This window comes from Mixophyes fleayi, chromosome 4, assembly GCF_038048845.1.
Source record: "Mixophyes fleayi isolate aMixFle1 chromosome 4, aMixFle1.hap1, whole genome shotgun sequence".
Classification (NCBI taxonomy): domain Eukaryota; kingdom Metazoa; phylum Chordata; class Amphibia; order Anura; family Limnodynastidae; genus Mixophyes; species Mixophyes fleayi.
This window is the reverse complement of record NC_134405.1, coordinates 321,823,724-321,845,449: the sequence shown is the minus strand read 5'-3', so window position 1 is coordinate 321,845,449 and position 21,726 is coordinate 321,823,724. Positions and strand designations below refer to the sequence as shown.

At 39.4% G+C, this 21,726-nt stretch overlaps 1 protein-coding gene across 1 annotated transcript in view; it reads left to right on the top strand.

The window, feature by feature from the left end:
* Positions 1–21,245, top strand: part of CRACR2A (calcium release activated channel regulator 2A) — a 115,339-nt gene extending 94,094 nt beyond the window's left edge. Inside the window, exons 14-18 of the mRNA XM_075210196.1 lie at positions 3,837–3,918; positions 6,391–6,505; positions 8,520–8,621; positions 14,742–14,818; positions 18,340–21,245. Of these exons, the coding sequence (XP_075066297.1) occupies positions 3,837–3,918; positions 6,391–6,505; positions 8,520–8,621; positions 14,742–14,818; positions 18,340–18,430 (467 nt within the window). The 3' untranslated portion in view covers positions 18,431–21,245. The remainder of the gene's footprint in view (positions 1–3,836; positions 3,919–6,390; positions 6,506–8,519; positions 8,622–14,741; positions 14,819–18,339) is intronic.
* The last annotated feature ends 481 nt before the right edge of the window (positions 21,246–21,726 follow it).

Sequence of the window (21,726 nt, the reverse complement as noted above, 5' to 3'; positions counted from 1 at the left end):
GCATGAAGGTCACAGCCACTGGCGGTGTGGTGTGGAAACCCCCCACTACAAATCCTGCGTTTGCCCCTGCCCCTGACCTGTCTTCAATATCCACTTACAGTCCAGTTGCAAACTTAGCTCCCTCTACAGTTGCATCTTTCGTGCATGTAATATTCCACACAAATGCACAAAATGCAGGCAGAAAAATGTACACGGCAGCCACTTGCACACCTGTCGAGGATGGTGCACAATATTTATTTCTAAACAAAGGGCTAATTTATTATTACTAATTATATGTTTGTATAATTAGCACATTACTATTAATGAGATCAGAGATGTCAGAAGGCGGTAGCTGAATTAAGCCAAGCTTTTGCCCATCGTTAGTACGCGTAAATCTCTCGGGAAACATACATCACTGCTTAAACGCTTCCTCCTTTCATGCTCCATTACCTATTCAGGTGTTCTTGCTACAGCCCTTCAAACATAAAGGCAATTAACTCCCTAAGGCTTTATCAATCCAGCACACGCAGACCATGATACGTGATATTACAAGTTATGCTGCCAAACAGTGTTCAGCCATGCATGGCTTATTCCTATAACTCGGTCTCCTTCTGCGGTGAAACGCCATCACAAATTAACTTTATATCCCTGCGTTTTGCCTGCCAAATTCTGTGTGTCAGAGGTGAAACTTCAACCTGTTGTCTAGTCACATCTCGGTGACTTTCTGTTATTCTGGGAAGAAAATTACTAATATAAACAGATTTCACTGTGCCTTTGTATTCTGAAATCTATTTTGAGAGCAAAATATGAATGCTGATAAGTTTTATAAGTTGAGATATAATTAAAGTGACTTATTTGTGCACTATTAAAAGAAATCATTTTAGGTATAGCATTTGTTTTTTTATGGTGTCTCCCTGACTTTTGCTGCTGTTGCTGGATGGATAGTGGGCGAGTAAAGGTTTGAATGCAACAATACAAAGGTAAAAAATACACCCCAAAATTGCTATACGATTACTCAATTTGATCTAAAGAGCACGTTCGCGTTGACAGCAAGAGTTTAATAGTCCCGTCTTAGAAGCCTGAAGGTATAATCTTTTGCTTTGAGAAAGGAGCTCCAGTTTGCTTTGAAAAGCATTAGTGGGTTTTATCCAATTGGATTGTAATAAAAATGGTAACTTTATACCAAGTTTTGTAGTTCAAGGATATTCTTCATGATAGAGACACTGAACATGGGGCATTAAAGATTCTAAGATGGGCCGATTATGCAAACTGTGACCATCGTGTTGAACGTTTAACACGTTGCAGAAACCACATTGTTCTATTGGTTGACGCTCTCCCTTCGCATTGTTGCATGTTCTTAGTTGAGTGGTAAAAGGAGATTGTTGCCAGTGTTAGTGTTGCATTCCTGTATTCAACTTATGACCTGGTTTGTACAGGCTATGATTAATACCTCTTGGGAGGTGATCAAGCAGATTTCCGTTTCTAAATACTATAAATAATATATATATTATATATAGATATAAAAATAATATACTAGAGGTGCTTCCATGTGTTTGTTTTTCTTTATCATAGAGAGTGATACTAAAGGTGAGAAGTTTCTTCTACCTCAAATTTTCCTACTCTTCCCACATCCGCCTACACGACTTCACGGAACGATCTCCCAAATCCTATCAGATTAGTCTCTCCAAGGCTTCAAGCGGGCCCACCTCCTCGCTCATTTGCCTCTGCTACCACCTCCACTCCCTCAACCTATTTGTGTCCTCCCCTTCTCTATAAGATGTAAGCCATACTTGCCAACCTTTTAACATTGAATTTCCAGGCAGGGGGTGTGGTTGGAGGGCGGGAAGGGGCGGGGCACGGTCAATCGCATCATTTTGGCCCCAACCTGGCAACAAAAACATAATATTGCCGCGGAGGGCGGGGCCAAAATGACACGATTCACAGCAAATCGCATTATATTGTCCATTAAATAGCAGTATGCGGGATACTTGCCTGCTCTTCCGGGTGTCCGGGAGACCTACCTGAATTTCGTGAGTCTCCCGGACATTCCGGGAGAGTTGGCAAGTATGATGTAAGCTTTAGGATATAAGCTCTCATGAGCAGGTCCCTCTTTCCTCGTGTTCTCCTTCTACTATCCCATCACTCCCTGGACCTCTAGGCCGGCATCCCTTGTCCTGTTTTCTTGAACCCGAGCCTACTTCATGTTGGACATTTCCATAATTCTCACTCACTGTCCTGTAAGGAACTTGTGCTGCATCACCAAGTAATTTACGTGTAATCTGTTAATTAGAAGATATCTGGTCTTTGTATAAATATGTTTAGTTTAATAATGTATAATGCAATGATGCATTTTGAATCATTGATGTCTGTGTGTTGCATACTACTGCAAATTTCATGTACGGGCTGTGGTCCTTTTGCTGTGCCTTATGAATAAAGTATATTATTTATTATTATTATTATTATTAATAATAATAATAATAATAATAATAATAATACTGATGTTTATATTTGCCATGTTTTGGTTCAATGTGCAATAGCGCCATATGGCGTGGCCCCTAATTGTGTGATGAATGAAGGTGCCGACACCAGGACATTATAAGTCGGACTCTCACAACCGTTCATGAACACTAACAACACAGACTACTCATGACTTTCACCTATAACACCATGATATACTCACCGGTACACTGTTGCCCCCAGTACTTCTGCTCAGACATATTAGTGTTTGTTATATCTTCTGCCAGGCAACTTTACAAAATTTTGTGTAATGTTTGTAGTCTTATAGTCGGTAGGAGAGACAATGCTAATTTTTTTTACAGATAATAAATTGCCAATCTGATTATATCTCGCTCTAGACAAAAACTGCAAGATCTTAAAATTCATCTTAATGCAACTTTATCTTCCAGATAAATGTATTTTATATTGGTGTTCTGGATAAAGCAACAGATAAAATAAAATTGTATCGACGTAGCAGTTTGGTGGTTATATAATGACAATAAACATCTTTGCTTGGTTGTTTGAAATTGTCTAAAGGCAGATTTCCACTTTAACAGCACTGAACTATCCAACATGGCGCCTAAGTTGTAATAGACTCATATCTGGTGTAGAAGTTCTGACACCTTGTCACACTGACACCCGCAGACATCAGACACCGACAGCTTTTTGCTTTAAATCAAACGATGCTTTCATGCAGCATCCATTGTTGTCAGGATGACACCAGTAAGTAATACCAAGTTGCCTACACCTCACGGTGACCCGATGCTAGCTAACACAGTGAGTCTCTCTAGTCACTAGCCAGCTTGTTTAGCATCAGCCACACCTAACACCTGAAAATACAGGCTTAAATACACAAGTCTCCTCCCTTTAGTCTAGTTACCTCATTAGACCACTTGTGTGTATGTAGGCTAGGAGTTTGACTGTTTAAGGATTTAACCCTGTACGCAGCTTTCTCCTGCGGACTTCCTGGGACCTCACCTGTCCCTATAGAGGAGAGGTGCGGCAAATAGACCTCTTTGCCGCACTGGATATTGCTGTGTTTTACCATTACAGGCAGCTGTTATTTGTAAAACAAAATAAATAGTAAATAGTTTTGAACCCCGTTATAAATTTTATTATGCATATCTGAATGATATAACCATTAGACTAATGAGATTTATTTCTTTATATGAAATTCAGCTTAAGATTAAATTTGCAGATAAAGAGTTAAAAGACCGAATCTCTAAATCAAAAGTGAATCCAAATGTCATTGGCAACAGAAACCATTCATGTCTTATTATTGGTTATTTTTAAATACGAAACACATTATGCTACACTTACTAAAACGTGTCTTGTTTTCTGTTCTCCCTCTGGTCACGCAGGTATTGATTACAGCGTAAAGACGGTAACGGTGGATAATTGCCAGGTGGCGTTGCAGCTTTGGGACACAGCTGGACAAGAGAGGTCTTCAATTATTTACTAACGTTGCGCAATTTCATTTAATGGGAATCTGTCTCAGTTGCTGAGTTGTTAATTATTGTGCCAAATAATTCCACTTTATGGAGATTATTTACTGTGATGTAGTTATGCAAATGGAGACATTACTCCACTAGAACGAGTGCAGGTCTACTGCAATGTACCAACAAATTCACATCTAAATGTAACGGTCTATCCAGCTCTGTAGCAGGATAATCCATAATGATGATTATATTATCGTCTCTCCTATTTTTATTTAAAGGTCTGAAATGTATAATGGCGTTTTTAAAGCATAGAGTAAATTGACTTGGCACTTTTAAGTAGATTTTATTACAGAAATGGAAAAGTGACCTGACTGATACCAGGTGTGAAATTATATTTCAGGGAAGTAATATGTGAAAAAAAACATGGTACAGTATAAAATGTATTAAACACAAAAAATGGAAAACATCTATTTTCTTTTTTTTTTTTTAAACTCATAGATTATAGTTGCCAACCTTTAACAATGAGTCTCGGTGTAGAGGAGGGAGTGATAGGGCGGGGCTCCACGAATTGCGTAATTTTGGCCCCGCCCCCTGTGACATAATGAAGCAAACGCGTCATTTTAACACGGGGGGCTGGCCAAAATGATGCGATTCCCAGAGAATCGCATCATGGAGGCTTCAAATCTGCCCACTTCACTAGGAAGTGGGCAGATGCGGGAGAATTTTCAGACTTACCCGGAATTCGGGAGTCTCCTGAACATTCCGGGAGAATTGGCAAGTATGGCGTAGATTTCTACCATAACAACCGGCAACGTGTGCGGTGTGATGTCCACCTGCCACATCGCCGGCAATTGAATCTCTTCCTATGTGTTAATCATTGTTTCATTCCCTGCCTAGGCTTGTCTTGTGATTGGCTCTTACGCTATTTTGTTTGCATTCAAAAACATATTTCCACTTGTTTCTCACTTGTCACTTTCTCACTTGTTTCTCACTTGTCACTTTCTCACTTGTTTCTCACTTGTCACTTTCTCACTTGTTTCTCACTTGTTTCTCACTTGTCTACCGATAGTAATGTAGATTATATAGGTAATATTTTAGTAACAGAATTAGTGAAAGCCAGCTAGTCAAAGAAACAAAACAGTATTATTGAATTGGAGATTAGATAGCCACTTTTTTCATTTTCATTCAAATTACTGGGATAAATTTACTGAAGCTTCTAAAAAAAGAAAAGTAGAGGTGTTGCCCTTAGCAACCAATCAGATTCTAGCTATCATTTGTCTAGCACATTCTACGAAATGATAGCTGTAATCCGATTAGTTGCTATGGGTAACACCTCCACTGTCATTTTTAGAAAGTTTAGTAAATCTATCCCCGTTAAAGCATACGACAGCAGATGGGAAACAGTTTTAAGTGAGTAAAGTTTGGTAGTACAAATAAGCATTAAATCACAATGTCAACAGTGGGTAACGTACGTACACATCCAAATATCCATGATGATGCATGTAGTTATAGTTATTCCCAAGTGATATGTTAGGCTGCCCAAGGTTGTGTGATACCTCTAGATAAACTGCTTTTAAACTGTAGTTAGAGCGGAGATGGGCAACAGATGGCCCAATTGATGACTGCGGCCCTCTGAGCCCTCACCTGCGGCCCCCAGGTCCCTCCTGTTTTAATGTCAGATTTGTTTGTTATAGCTGGTAACACTTTTTTAAAATGCCTTACAGATAGGCGTCTTCTTCTTTAATGTTTTAACTTATTACTGAGATTAAGGGTAATGTAAAGGGTAATTTTAAAGGGTGGGGTACGAATTTACGGAGGTGGTGTGAGCGATAGGCAGTGTGATAAAAAATCCTGATCAACAGTAAGAATGGCAGCCTGTTTTCATGTAAATTTAAATAGCGATCTCTTTATCAGTATTTTTAAAGCGGCAATGCTGGGTCCCTAACCTTATTGTTATTCCTAACCTTAGCCCTAATCATAACCCTAATCCTAACCCTATTCCTAACGCTAAGCCTAAGTGTAAGAGGTAGGGCGGATGAGAAGCGGTATTGCTGCTTTAAAATACTGACATAGAGGTCGCAATTTAAAATGACGTCAAAACACGCTGCCGTTCCTACTGCTGATGGTGATTTGTTACCACACTGTCGGGGACTTGTTTTGTCATTATTAAGGTCAATCAACATTTATTATCAGTCGGCCAAGTCAGTTTCATTTTTTTGGGTTCCTGGGAGTCACTGTCAGTGTTATCAGCACCGTTAAAGTGACTAACACCGATTTAAAAGCTATAGGCCCACCCATGTGACTCCGGAAATGTATGAGATTGGCTCAAGATAATTGAATTATAAGATCAGATTGATTTCAGATGAACAATCGTCTAGTAATTTGCTTAGCTAACAAGCCGTGAGAAAATGTTGTGTTTAATTTGTATAACTACAAAATTTATTTAAACCTTAATGTTATTTAATTGTTATTACAGGTACCGTAGTATCACCAAACAATTCTTTAGAAAAGCCGATGGTGTCATTGTGATGTATGAAATCATTTCTAAGGATTCGTTTACTGCTGTTCGACAATGGCTCACCAGTGTGGAGGTAAGATACGGTCACCAGTGTTCACCCCCAAAAAATTTTGCCAGTCGGGTGGCATTAAGAAGTACCCAGGTGGGGGCAGTATAATACTTTGCAAATATAATAAGAAATGTTGGCGGTTATTGCCCACACCTGCCAGGACTGGTCAGACTGGTGGTCAGTGGTCTAACACACACTGCTGGCTGTAGTGCTCACATAGTGCCTGTTCTAGTAGGAGAAACTATGGTTTATTCTATTATAATAGGACTCTGTTGGGCTCCAAGAGCCGGGTGGGAAGTAAAAACAGCCGGTTGGAGCACCCGGGAAATAGGTGCTGGGGGAGAACACTGGTCACTTAGTTAAAGGAAGCACCTAACATAAATATGCAAATAACACAGACCAAAATCATATGAACAGGGAGACCCCTACCCTGAAGAGCTGACAATCTAGCTAGGTAGTAGTAGTCACATAGAGTTGATTAGGAGAGAATTAAATGTATGCTTTTTATCCTTTCAAAGAACTTTGTATTAATGTCTAGTACATGTCTAAGACATGCAAGTCCATGGTACTGAATATTAATACATAATAAAGAATATTAAAGGGGTCAATACATAATAATAAAATAATTAATAATAGTAAGCTAATAATACAAAAATTGGTTTAAAAGTTATGAAAAAAATGTACCCCACCCTTCTTAAAATATGCAGGCATATAAGAGCTATGTTAATGAAATGTTAGAGGTTGCAGAATAAAATAAGGGATATATTTCATGAGCTGGGTCAATTTAAATGAAAAAGAATCACAGAAAAAAACAAACAAAATATTATTACCCCCCCCCCCCCACCTATATAATGCCCATTAAGTAAAAACATATTTACTTGACTATGGAGTGAAATGACAGCAGTAACTGTGCTAAAAAAGGAACTGCACTTGGCTATAATAAAAAATTTACAATAATATATCAAATTATAACCAAATAAATATTTTTTTGAAACACGTGTTTAATTTTTAGATTATTAGAACAACAAAAACAAAAAACACAAACATTACACATACTAAGTCCCCCCAACATACACATACATACATTATTAAGCATATGACACTGATTATATCATACAAGTGAATCAGTATAAGTCAAGTCTTAAGTCATGTGTGCCAATTAGGTCAAAGTGTGGCCTTATGCGATCATGTTTGACACGGCAAGTTGGAACACGGAATGTCTCGGCTCATGACTCACTTGTGACAGGTGGTGTCAGGATACCAGGATATTAGGGCAGGATCCCACTAGTAACCCTGGTATCTAGGGGTTCAGGATCACACAAGCAATTAAAAGGTCTGGATACAACGGTATCTTTATTACAGATAACTGCAAACAATAGCTTATATATGTGAACCACTAGAATCTGTAAACATGATTTGCGTTGTATTGTGTACAACAAATGTTCGCCACCCATTTCATGAAAAAAAATCTAGATACGTTTGGTAAGGATATGGATTTGTCAGCTCTACTCTTTCTTACTTCATTACCACAGACACTGGCCTTGCTTCTTTCCTTGTGCAATGTACTTAGTGATGTGGCTTCTTTATGTTCCATTCACTGTGAGAGGCCTAATTCTTCATGGGGTGTAAATTTGTGAATTCGGACCCGATTTGTGAAACAATTTGTGAATTAATTTGTGAATTGCTGAAACTCAGATGAATTTCAGAATATTAATTGGGGTCCGGTGTTCCACCCAAACTTGCATGGAAACTGCATATTTGTTTGTGGATCAATTTGTATTTTTTTTTTAGTGGCCCCAAACACCTTTGTTTTCACCATTTCTTTAAATGTTGTAATTAAAGTACTGTTGTGTTAATGTTAATGTTGTATTACTACATCAATTGACAAACTTATGAACATTTGCTGTGACTGTTATTCTTTGTGATGCTTTATTTAATTTATATGTCATACAATACATGCACATTTACGTAACATTATGGAGAACACTAGGGTTCTATTATATTATATATCAACAAACTTGTGTTCTCTTCCCTACAGGAAGGAGCCGGAGAAAACATACCTATATTATTGTTAGGTAACAAAACAGATATTGAAAAAGAAAGAGAGGTGCCTTGTGGACTGGGGGAACATCTCGCTAAGGTACAGTATTTTTTAACTAAAACTAGTAACCATTTAAAGTGCACTTGTTCCCTATAGACAGTGAAACCAGCCATTTTGTGGGCTGTACCACTATTCAGAAGGCGGCCTATCGGTTCACTAGGACCCAGTGATGTCATCAAGATACGAATGGACAAGTGACATCCCCAATGACATCACTGAGGAAGTAAGGACAAGGGGGCTCCGTGATACCACTAGTTTCTAGTGAATCGATCTATTGTATATTAGTTCAGACCAAAAACATGGCTGCCTTTACGGTGGTTTATTATACAGACGATCTCCGTATCTTGTGACGCCATGCAAGCAGGTTTTCTGTCTTTTGTGTACATGTGAAAGATAGACACATCAGGCAAGATATATAATGACATGACTATTTATCCATCACACTCACAACTGCACTGCAAAACTGTAACAATACCCTCGCTGAGAGTAAGATAATTGCTTAATAACTTTGATCAGTCAGGGTACAGTGGGGACAACGACCGGGCATTGAGGGTCCAGGAGTTCTGAACCACATGCTTCCAAGTTTAAAAGATGGCGACTGCATGACAATCTAGGGGGAGATACAATTTAGTATGAGGGTGTCTATGACACAGCCCATGGAGACACATCAAGGCAACGTTGGGCTGAAATTAGCGGAGATTCCTTACTGTGATTGGTGTCTTCAAATATGGAGGTGATGTTCAGTGGCACATGACGCTGAACTGAATCTGCCTCTAGTGTCCCTTTAGAGAAGCCTAGATAGAAGTAATGCAACCGGCAACACCAGAGCCATGGAAAAGAGATCTAATAGTAAGTGGATTGGTTAAAATAATAATAATAATAATTTGTAAAAGTAGTTAAATAATAAAAAAAAAATTGACTAGAAAATTAATCAAAATGGCACTGTTGCAGATATAGAGGGTGGTATACGCAAGTGTTGGGGAGGGACAGGGGACCCATGCCCAAAGTTTGCACCATATTGGGGCTTTTGGGTTACTAGTTTCACCGCTGCTGAAATTCACAACTACTTCACTTACATTTAAATCCTTCAAATGTTCTATTAAAAATGCATCTATTCACTTGTAGTATATTATCAGATCCCTTAACATTAACAGATACCCTTTACCCTACTTCTAAGTGTCACCATTCTTCTCATACTGTAGGGCTGCCCTTCCAGCCACCAGTTGTTGCCTCCTACTTTTTGGGGTGTTTCTTAAAATAAAGCTGCCGATACACCAGAAGACTGGGTATTGTGGCCTGACAGCTGAGTGACCAGTTTGATTATATATATATATATATATATATATGAGATGAGCGCACTTGGATTTCTGAAATCCGAGCTCACCCGAACGTTGCGGATCCGAGCTGGATCTGAGACAGATCCGGGTATTCCCGCCAATTGCAAAACTGAAAGTGAGGCTCTGAGTCATAATCCCGCTGTCGGATCTCGCGATACTCGGATCCTATAAATTCCCCGCTAGTCGCCGCCATCTTCACTCTGGCATTGATCAGGGTAGAGGGAGGTTGTGTTAGGTGGTCCTCTGTCCTGCTATATCTCGTGCTGTTCAGTTCTGTGCTGTGCTGTGCTCTGTGTTCTGCTCAGTCCAGTGGCGCTGTGTCCTGTGCTCTGTCCTTCTGAGTTTAGTGGTGCTGCTGGGTCTTGTGCTGTGTCCTGTTCAGTCCAGTGGCGCTGTGTCCTGTGCTCTGTCCTTCTGAGTTCAGTGGTGCTGCTGGGTCCTGTGCTGTGTCCTGTTCAGTCCAGTGGTGCTGTGTCCTGTGCTCTGTCCTTCTGAGTTCAGTGGTGCTGCTGTGTCCTGTTCAGTCCAGTGGTGCTGTGTCCTGTGCTCTGTCCTTCTGAGTTTAGTGGTGCTGCTGGGTCTTGTGCTGTGTCCTGTTCAGTCCAGTGGTGCTGTGTCCTGTGCTCTGTCCTTCTGAGTTCAGTGGTGCTGCTGGGTCCTGTGCTGTGTCCTGTTCAGTCCAGTGGTGCTGTGTCCTGTGCTCTGTCCTTCTGAGTTCAGTGGTGCTGCTGGGTCCTGTGCTGTGTCCTGTTCAGTCCAGTGGTGCTGTGTCCTGTGCTCTGTCCTTCTAAGGGCATTGTTATTTCCCCATTATTCCCAAATTATAAAAAATTTCAAAAAAAGTTATAAAAAAAATAAAAAAAGTAATTATAAAAAAAAAAAAATATCCCAAAACAATCCTGCAGTATAAGTCCATTGGTACCGCTATATAACAAAGTTCACTCATTCTGCAGTATAAGTCCATTGGTACTGCTATATTACAAAGTTCACTGATTCAGCAGTATAAGTCCAGTGGTACTGCTATATTACAAAGTTCACTCATTCTGCAGTATTAGTCCAGTGGTACTGCTATATTACAAAGTTCACTCATTCTGCAGTATAAGTCCATTGGTACTGCTATATTACAAAGTTCACTGATTCAGCAGTATAAGTCCAGTGGTACTGCTATATTACAAAGTTCACTGATTCAGCAGTATAAGTCTAGTGGTACTGCTATATTACAAAGTTCACTCATTCTGCAGTATAAGTCCAGTGGTACTGCTATATTACAAAGTTCACTCATTCTGCAGCATAAGTCCATTGGTACTGCAATATTACAAAGTTCACTCATTCTGCAGTATAAGTCCATTGGTACTGCTATATTACAAAGTTCACTGATTCAGCAGTATAAGTCTAGTGGTACTGCTATATTACAAAGTTCACTGATTCAGCAGTATAAGTCCTTTGGTACTGCTATATTACAAAGTTCACTGATTCAGCAGTATAAGTCCAGTGGTACTGCTATATTACAAAGTTCACTGATTCAGCAGTATAAGTCTAGTGGTACTGCTATATTACAAAGTTCACTCATTCTCCAGTATAAGTCCAGTGGTACTGCTATATTACAAAGTTCACTCATTCTGCAGTATAAGTCCAGTGGTACTGCTATATTACAAAGTTCACTGATTCAGCAGTATAAGTACATTGGTACTGCTATATTACAAAGTTCACTGATTCAGCAGTATAAGTCCAGTGGTACTGCTATATTACAAAGTTCACTGATTCAGCAGTATAAGTCTAGTGGTACTGCTATATTACAAAGTTCACTCATTCTGCAGTATAAGTCCAGTGGTACTGCTATATTACAAAGTTCACTCATTCTGCAGCATAAGTCCATTGGTACTGCAATATTACAAAGTTCACTCATTCTGCAGTATAAGTCCATTGGTACTGCTATATTACAAAGTTCACTGATTCAGCAGTATAAGTCTAGTGGTACTGCTATATTACAAAGTTCACTGATTCAGCAGTATAAGTCCTTTGGTACTGCTATATTACAAAGTTCACTGATTCAGCAGTATAAGTCCAGTGGTACTGCTATATTACAAAGTTCACTGATTCAGCAGTATAAGTCTAGTGGTACTGCTATATTACAAAGTTCACTCATTCTCCAGTATAAGTCCAGTGGTACTGCTATATTACAAAGTTCACTCATTCTGCAGTATAAGTCCAGTGGTACTGCTATATTACAAAGTTCACTGATTCAGCAGTATAAGTCCAGTGGTACTGATATATTACAAAGTTCACTGATTCAGCAGTATAAGTCCAGTGGTACTGCAATATTATAAAGTTCACTCATTCTGCAGTATAAGTCCAGTGGTACTGCTATATTACAAAGTTCACTCATTCTGCAGCATAAGTCCATTGGTACTGCAATATTACAAAGTTCACTCATTCTGCAGTATAAGTCCAGTGGTACTGCTATATTACAAAGTTCACTCATTCTGCAGTATAAGTCCATTGGTACTGCTATATTACAAAGTTCACTGATTCAGCAGTATAAGTCTAGTGGTACTGCTATATTACAAAGTTCACTGATTCAGCAGTATAAGTCCATTGGTACTGCTATATTACAAAGTTCACTGATTCAGCAGTATAAGTCCAGTGGTACTGCAATATTACAAAGTTCACTCATTCTGCAGTAGAAGTCCAGTGGTACTGCAATATTACAAAGTTCACTCATTCTGCAGTATAAGTCCAGTGGTACTGCAATATTACAAAGTTCACTGATTCTGCAGTATAAGTCCAGTTGTACTGCAATATTACAAAGTTCACTGATTCTGCAGTATGAGTCCAGTGGTACTGCTATATTACTAGCAGGAAAAAAGGCAGTTTGGAAGCCCCTGTACAAACTGGCTCTATTTTACCTCAGTTGACCCCCCTCCAGTGTGTACTCGGAAAGAGTTTTTAGTGCAGCGGGGAACCTGGTCAGTGAGCGGCGAAGGAGGTCGCTTCCTCAGAACGTTGAAAAAATGATGTTCATAAAAATGAATGATCAATTTCTCAATCAAGTACAGCACTGCCCTCCAGATACTACAGAGGGACCTGTGGTTGTGGAGTCCAGCGGGGACGAATTGATAATGTGTGAGGAGGAGGAAGTACACACTGTAGGGGGAGAGGAATCAGAGGTTGAGGATGAGGACGACATCTTGCCTCAGTAGAGCCTGTTTAGTTTGTACAGGGAGAGATGAATAGCTTTTTTGGTGTGGGGGCCCAAACAAACCAATCATTTTAGCCACAGTTGTTTGGTAGGCCCTGTCGCTGAAATGATTGGTTTGTTAAAGTATGCATGTCCTATTTCAACAACATAAGGGTGGGTGGGAGGGCCCAAGGACAATTCCATCTTGGAACTTTTTTTTTGCATTATATGACCATTCAACAGTCGTTTGCCATGAGCACAAAGTAAAACAAAATTAAAACAAATTCAACAAATTAAACCAAAAGTAAAATGCCCTGTCATAATCAGTGTTTATAACTTATAAACACTACACTTGAAAGCTTGAGCCTTTAAATGAAAAAGTCACTCTTCATTGCACGAATATTTGCAACAGGGACAATTTTTTAGTTAACAAAGTCAACAAATAACACTTCAACGCTGTCTGTCTTTCACATACTTGATGGGATCTCAATGATGAATGCTCTGTACCATGGTCGTCTAAAACAAGAGTTATTGACGTGCTATAACTACTGTAGTTTTTATAAATTATAAACACTATACTTGAAAGTTGGAGGAGGTATTGTGGCCCCGGTACCAAATTGGGTACCGGGGCCACTCCACTATGCAGTCCAGATAGAGGCGTATCAGATATTAAACAACGTTGACTGTTGCTGCCAAATCATAAATTAAGGAAAATGACCTGTCATCGTCAAAAACAAGAGGTATTGACACGCTCAAACTACACCCTGTATATGCTGCAGAGGATGTAGGAGCAGGCAGCTGTGCAGTGGAATTCAGACCATTTGAAGGCGGAGGTATTGTGGCCCCGGTACCAAATTATGTACCGGGATCACTGCACTATGCAGTCCAGAAAGCTACCTCGGTGAAACGTTTTGGACTAAAAACAATATTGTGAGGTGTGAGGTGTTCAGAATAGACTGGGAATTAGTGGAAATGATTGTTATTGAATGTTATTGAGGTTAATAATAGCGTAGGAGTGAAAATAAACAAAAAAAACTTGATTTTAACACTTTTTATGTTTTTTTCAAAATAAATCCGAATCCAAAACCTTAAATCCGAACCAAAACCTTTCGTCGGGTGTTTTGCGAAACAAATCCGAACCCAAAACCTCAAGCAAATCCGAATCCAAAACACGAGACACCAAAAGTGGCCGGTGCACATCCCTAATATATTTATACATATATATATATATATATATATATATATATAGTTTGGCACGCCCTTACTGCACATCGACTACGGGCAAATGCCACTTACCCGCCCTGTTCCCTCCCTGAAATCGTAGTCTGTAGGACGTGTCCTGAGCGCTTGAACATGAATTGAACGTGGCTGCGTTCTGTGGCGTAGGGTCCGGCCCTGGTCACGTGCAGAGTAATTTTGCGGACTGTGAGCACAAAACCGCTTTTTACGTTCCTTGAGGAATCGGCCCCATTGTGTAAGCCTAGAGGAAGCCTTTACATTTGACACACATTTTCACTAGCAGTTTTACTAGTGTTAAGAAACGACAGTGGGTACCTGGCCTTAAGAACAGCTGGATCATATATTTCTGCTTCATCAATAAAAATATTTGTTATAAACCCTTTGTGCATCTTTTGTATGATCCAGGATTGCAACTTAATTTTCTATGAGTGCAGCGCCTCTAGTGGACACAATGTGAAAGGATCCGTCCTGCACTTAGCAAGGTGAGCCATATAGTCTTCTGCAGCAATAAAAATATTTATGTCTGTTACCAAGGTCTATTGTACAAACAGAATGTCAAAAAATATATATTGTAAAGCCCTGTGCACGCTTGAAAGTGATGTACGGTACATGTTAAAAAGAAAGAAAATTCACAGATAATGTTGTCAATTATTTTGCTAGTATCAAAAACACATTGTAACTAAATAGATAAATGAATTAAACTAAATCTGCTGTAGCGCACATTGTTTTCTTGTTTAATTTTATTTATGGATCCAAATCAGTCACTTTCACATGGCAGCTTATAGTGAGTGCAGAAGAAATTGGGATTTTTAAAAATAATTATATAGTTATTGGAAAGGAGGGCAAATTATTTAATACAACCCTGTGACATGTCCGTTGCCTGTCCATTATTACCAGATTCTCTTATAGATTCCTTTGCATACATTCATTATCATCATCATCATCAACATTTATTTATATAGCACCAGCAAATTCCATAGCGCTTTACAATTGGGAACAAACATTAATAAAACAATATTGGGTAATACATACAGACAGAGAGGTAAGAGAACCCTGCTCGCAAGCTTACAATCTATGGGACAATGGGAGTTTGAAACAGAAGGGCATGTGCTACATCATATTGCACAATGGACCAGCTAGAATGCAAAGGTAAAAGTACTGAGTGGGCTGTGTGTGTTGCAATGTTGGTCAGAAGGTTGTTGTCTTGCGTTAGCAGTGTAGAGGATGACAATAGGGTAATCTAGGGAAATTAAGATGATGGTTGAGGAATATCATAAGCTTGTCTGAAGAGGTGGGTTTTCAGAGAACGCTTGAAGGTTTGAAGACTAGAGGAAAGTCTTACTGTGCGAGGGAGGGAAATCCACAAGGTGGGTGCAGCCCGGAAAAAGTCCTGTAACCAGGAATGGGAGGATGTGATGAGAGTGGAAGAGAGACGTAGATCATGTGCAGAATGGAGGTGTCGAGTTAGGAGATATTTTGAGACAAGTGAGGAAATGTATGTCGGTGCAATTTTGTTGACGGCCTTGTATGTTAGTAGAAGAATTTTATATTAGATTCGTTGAAATACAGGCAGCCAATTTAGAGACTGACAGAGTGACTCAGCAGAGGCAGAACGGTTTGCAATGAAAATCAATCTAGCCGCTGCGTGCAAAATAGATTGTAGGGGTTCAAGTCTGACTTTGGGAAGACCAGTAAGGAGGTAATTGCAATAGTCGATGCGGGAGATGATGAGTGCATGAATTAATGTTTTTGCGGTGTCTTGTGTGAGACATGTGCGTATTCTGGAAATGTTCTTTAGGTGTATGTAACATTCTTGTATTGACACATTGAAAACATAGGCCGCTGCCCTCATGGATGACAGGTGTTGTGCGGTAAATCCACAATAAGTAATGTGATAAATAACGAGTCTGGCAGCATCTCCAGCCTAATGCACATTATCTAATAGCTATGAAAATGACAGCTCCGAAAGCGTTTCTGTGCTACGTAATTAGATGTATAGCCTCATAGTGATATTTCAGTCATTACTGGGCCAGGTGAAAGGGTTGAAGAAATAAATCTCTTGGTATGGGCAGCACGGTGGCTCAGTGGTTAGCACTTCTGTCTCACAGCACTGGGGTCATGAAATAGATTCCCGACCATTGTGGAGTTTGTATGTTCTCCCTGTGTTTGCGTGGGTTTCCTCCGGGTGCTCCGGTTTCCTCCCACACTTCAAAAACATACTAGTAGGTTAATTGGCTGCTGTCAAATTGACCTTAGTCTCTCTCTGTGTTTGTGTGTATGTTAGGGAATTTAGACTGTAAGCTCTATTGGGGCAGGGACTGATGTGAGTTCTTTGTACAGCACTATGGATCTAGTGGCGCTATACAAATAGATGATGATGATAATGATGATCTGTAGGACGTTACTGTACGCTCTCACAAACACGGATATTCCTACTCTGTCCACCCTGTGTTTTCAAGTCTACATTTATTTTGTCAGCCTTGTATTTTCCTCTTTTGTGTATGCTCTGTTTTCTGTGCCTTACATGTCAATAGGAATAATAATAATAATAATAATAATAATAATAATAATACATAATCTCAAAGTAAAGTGTACTTACCCATACTTACCAACTTTCAGGGGGAAGATTCAATTGCCCGTGAAGGGGCGTGCGAACATATCGTTGCGCACATTGCCGGCAATTACGGTAGAAATGCCTGCTCACTTTTCCTTACACCCCATAGAGGAGTTTACTGTCAAATCTCCACCGCAAAGCGTCTTGCGGACATTGCGCAGACACTTAGGGGTATATTTGCTAAATTGCGGGCTTGCAAAAATGGAGATGTTGCCAATAGCCACCAATCAGATTATAGCTTTCGTTTATTTAGTGTATGGTACAAAATGACAGCTAGAATCTGATTGGTTGCTATAGGCAACAACACTTTTTCGAACCCGCAGTTTAGTAAATATACCCTTTAGCGTCTAATTGAATCTCCCCTTAAAGTGCTCGGCCACCCCTAACCCCCCCCCTACTCGCTCCTCTCCCCTAAAATCTCATTAACCCCCCCTCAGTCACTTGATTAACCCCTCTTATTCACATCATTAACCCCCCCTCTTAGTCACATCATTAACCCCCCTTCTTAGTCACTTCATTAACCCCTCCTAGTCACCTCATTAACACCCCAGTCACTTCATTAACCCCCCCAGTCACATTTGTTAACCCACCAGTCACTTCATTAACCCCTCCCAGTCACTTCATTAAACCCCCCAGTCACTTCATTAAACCCTCCCAGTCAAATCATTAACGCCTCCTCTCAGTCACTTCATTAACCCCCCAGTCAATTAATTAACCCCCCCTAGCTATTTCCTTAACCCCCTCAACCATCAAGCAGTTTCCAGTTAATTACCCCTCCCCCAGTCATCTCCCACCTCCTCCCCCCTGATATTTAACAAATAGAACTTACCTTGAAGTCTTCTGCTCCTCTTCTCTCCGGCACTTCTGTCTTCTTGACAGGCAGCTAACAGCACATCCCATGCTGTTAGCTGCCCTATCAGTGCAGCAAGTGTGGTCATCTGATCATCTCATCATCTCACATGACCACACTAAGCTTAACACCGCAGCTGCCCTGACAGGGCAGTTAACAGCATCGGATTTGCTGTTAGCTGCCTACATCTGTATAATTGAATACACTGACAGCCTGGACAGCCCCCTTGAGACCAGGGGTGACCGATCACAGAGGAGGCAGCAGACATTTTAGGTAGTGCATTTTATTTTATTTTTTGTTAAAAGCTTGCTAATTGTGTCGGTGCTGCGACCCCTAGGGACCAATGGTTGATCAGGCATACTTACTTTTTTCACATGGCTTCTTTATGGTGGCTTATATGTATGGCTTCATACTATAAATGAAATAATTAAATAAAATTCTATAAATGATTTTTAATGTAAGGTACTTCTCTTATACTCTTTATTCGCTATACTCTTGATTTTGTTTCAGACTTGTTTTTAATTCATGTATATTTCTAGGATTTTGAAAGAACAGGAAGATACGGATAAAGAGAAGACTGTTCATTTACTTGAGTCACAAAAGAAGACAAATTGCTGTTCCAGAAAGTAGACAATGAAATGTTAATTCCTCATTTTATTTATACACTATGAGTCTGTGTAATGCTGAACATTTATGTAGTATAATACTACCTGGTAATTATTTTTGCTAAATTGGTTCAAGCTGTTTACCTCATAAGTCAGTAGATGATTTATTGAACCTAAAGGCCGACAGCCTACACTGCTATTGGGCTGTCTGAGAACTCAGTCCTCCAGGAAGGAGGACTGAAGAATATTTGAATCTCTCTGGAGTACGTTCACATAAAGTGCACGCGTGTTATACGCGATGCATGACTTGGTCTTGGTAAGATGGCAGCATGTTAGGTAAAGAAGCGCATTTTGTTTTTATTTGTTTTTAAAGATATTAGAACTTTTTATTAGCATTTTTTTAATGCTTTTTTTGTTGTTGTAAGTTTTACGCTTTGGGGAAACCTGATAGGTGTGGAGACAAGTTTAAAGGATCTCACCTACATACTAACACTACAGGATTCTGGAGTGTTTTTATATATCAGCATCTTATAAGCAGGTAGAGCCCAGGGTATCTGTAGACCATATCCTTAAACACAAGATTAATATTTTGTTGAATAGGAAACTTGGAATCCTCCTTGCTACAATCACATACTGGACCCTGGCATTGATGACTTCAGTCTGGGAAAATTTCCAAGTTTAGTCAGCATTACTGGGGGACACAGAAGTAATCGGCCACTTTCATTGGCCAGTTGTCAGACAGGGGATTGTCTGTCCATTCTGCCGCTTACGGCCTTTCTCCTCCCGTCTACTAACTAACCGTAATATTTGTATACGAGTTGCATACACTAAAAGACAACTATCACCGCTGTGGTGCTGTTAATGTTTAGATGCTAACTACAAGTTGGCCGAGTAACTCCCACTTTATACTTGTCTGGTCGCACAGGAGTTGTCTGAGCTGAATCCCTCTGTACTGCTGTTAAAATCCTAATGCTCTTATTGGCTGAAGGAAGGGGTGTTTTACAAATGCAGTGTGTGCCAGAGTAATACTTGCTCCCTCCCCTCAATTCACCAATTCCGTTTAGGAGATGCTCGATCCCTATCGCTCTCCTACCGGTTGGTCCTCTTGACACTGATGGCCGAATTATTTTGAAATACCGTACTTCAGGCACGGTTATTGAGCACATTTTGTGGGAATAGTGGCGGGCCCGGCAAAGCTACACCAATGGGTCTAAAGTGATTTTGAGACTCCTTCGCTGGATGTCTCACCCTAGGTGCCGGGAGCCCATAATTCAAGGGGATGGTATAAGCACCCCTGGACTCACTGGACTGTGTGCACGGATTACCATGGACTCATGGTATTAATTGGCTGCTGGTTGTTCTAGTCCTGTCCAGTTCATTTCCTGCACGTCTGTGTTTAACTGACCTTGAAGAGTAAACACAATAGGTGCTCTGACCATAGTCAAACACACCTAGAAATCTCTTCACTAAGAGCATTAAACACAGAAAGGATAAACATTACAAAATCTCATATAATGTAGTCAAAACTATATTTGTTTTTATAATAAAATGAATTGTTTTGAATTGAAATTAGTGCATACTTGCCAACTTTGGAGGCAAAGTTGGCCATGTCTTGGGGGCATGGTCATGTTAAACGTATCATTAGACCCCCCTCCCCCCCCTTCTATACAATACCAATTTCTGCCTATTGTAACAGGAGGTGGGGCTAGGATGACACGTTTGGCCCGCCCCGACCCACTTCACCAACCGAGCGGGCAGGATTTGGGAGGTTGCCCTGCTTTTCCGGGAGGGATCCCAAAAGTTTGGGAATCTCCCAGACATTCCGGATGAGTAAGCAACTATGATTTAATGTTACACAACATGTTATCGTCAGATCCCCTAAAAAAAAATATATAGTGCTTGTTACAGAATGTAATAGCATCTTGTTACTTACCTTGACACAGAGCAAGACACTTTATTTTGAAGTTTACTGTGTAATTATGTAAGAGAAACATTTAAAATATTGAAAGCTATTGTGTAGCTGGCCAACATTTTTTGTCCTTTTATAGATAAAAATATTTTCATTATCAGTATACATTATATATAAATAAATCTCAGTGGCTTACTCTGGCTATTATTTGTTTATATTTAATGCATGTAATTAGCAATTAATGTATATTAAATTGTGCATTGATCTTTTTTTTTTTTTGACATTGAAGACTGCAAAAACCTCTGCTATCTGTAATTGGGTACTGTCATCTCGCAGAATGTTCTGCAACCTAAGAAAACTCTGCAGCCTGCAATTCTTGGAGAATGCAAAATATTTGATGTACTGACATTTATAGAGTGTAACTGCTCAGTCCGTGGGGTAGCGCCATGTGAACTGAAATCCGCCACTTCCGAAATGACGGAATATTCAGAGTTCCACTCAGTCTTATCAAACATCCCCAAATGTTGCACTAAGGTACAGATCATGTAAATAGTGAATACTGACTCGGAAACACATATAAGCAAATGCTGTACTTTAATGTTGTTAGTTTAAATGTCTCTGTGAAATGGGATTTATTCTCCGTTAGTTACATTTCTCTAATGTATATTAATTGCTCTACAATGTAAAATATTTGCTATTAAGAACAGATTGAATGTAATAGAATTTTGTAGGTGCTGCGTTTTTGATAGAAAGGAATTTATTACTAAGAGATCATAATAAATAGAAGAGCTTTATTGAAAGTAAATATGTTATGAAACACAATTGTTGTGCTAGAGATTTATTTTAGGAACGTCAATTACTGTTTGTTTGTTTTTTAACTATACTGCATTATTTAATGCTAAATGTGAAAATAAATTATGCTCAATTTTAATTTAGAGTATTGTGCTTTTTTTTTTTTTTTTTTTTAAATGTTCAATTCTAAAAATCTGTAAAGTGACCTGCCAGTTTTACATTAAGGATAAATAGGATTATACTATGTAGCGGTGCTAACAAGGATTATTTAGAGGTTAAATGGACGGATATTTGAATGTTAGGCTCCCCCAACCAATGGGTGCAGAGATAGTATAATATATCTCTTCTGGCCGTTCTGTGTGTATATATCTATAAATTTATATCTAACTACAATATATATATATATATATATATATATATATATATATATATATATACATATATATATATATATATATATATATATATATATATATATATATATATATATACAAGTTAACCCGTGCATGATACTCATGCATTCTAGTCAAATCAAGCTACTTAAGGTGTTAAAAAGGTTCTTGTCATGCATTTGGGCCATAGCCCAGGCCTCAACCACCAACCACTCCCCACTGTCACCC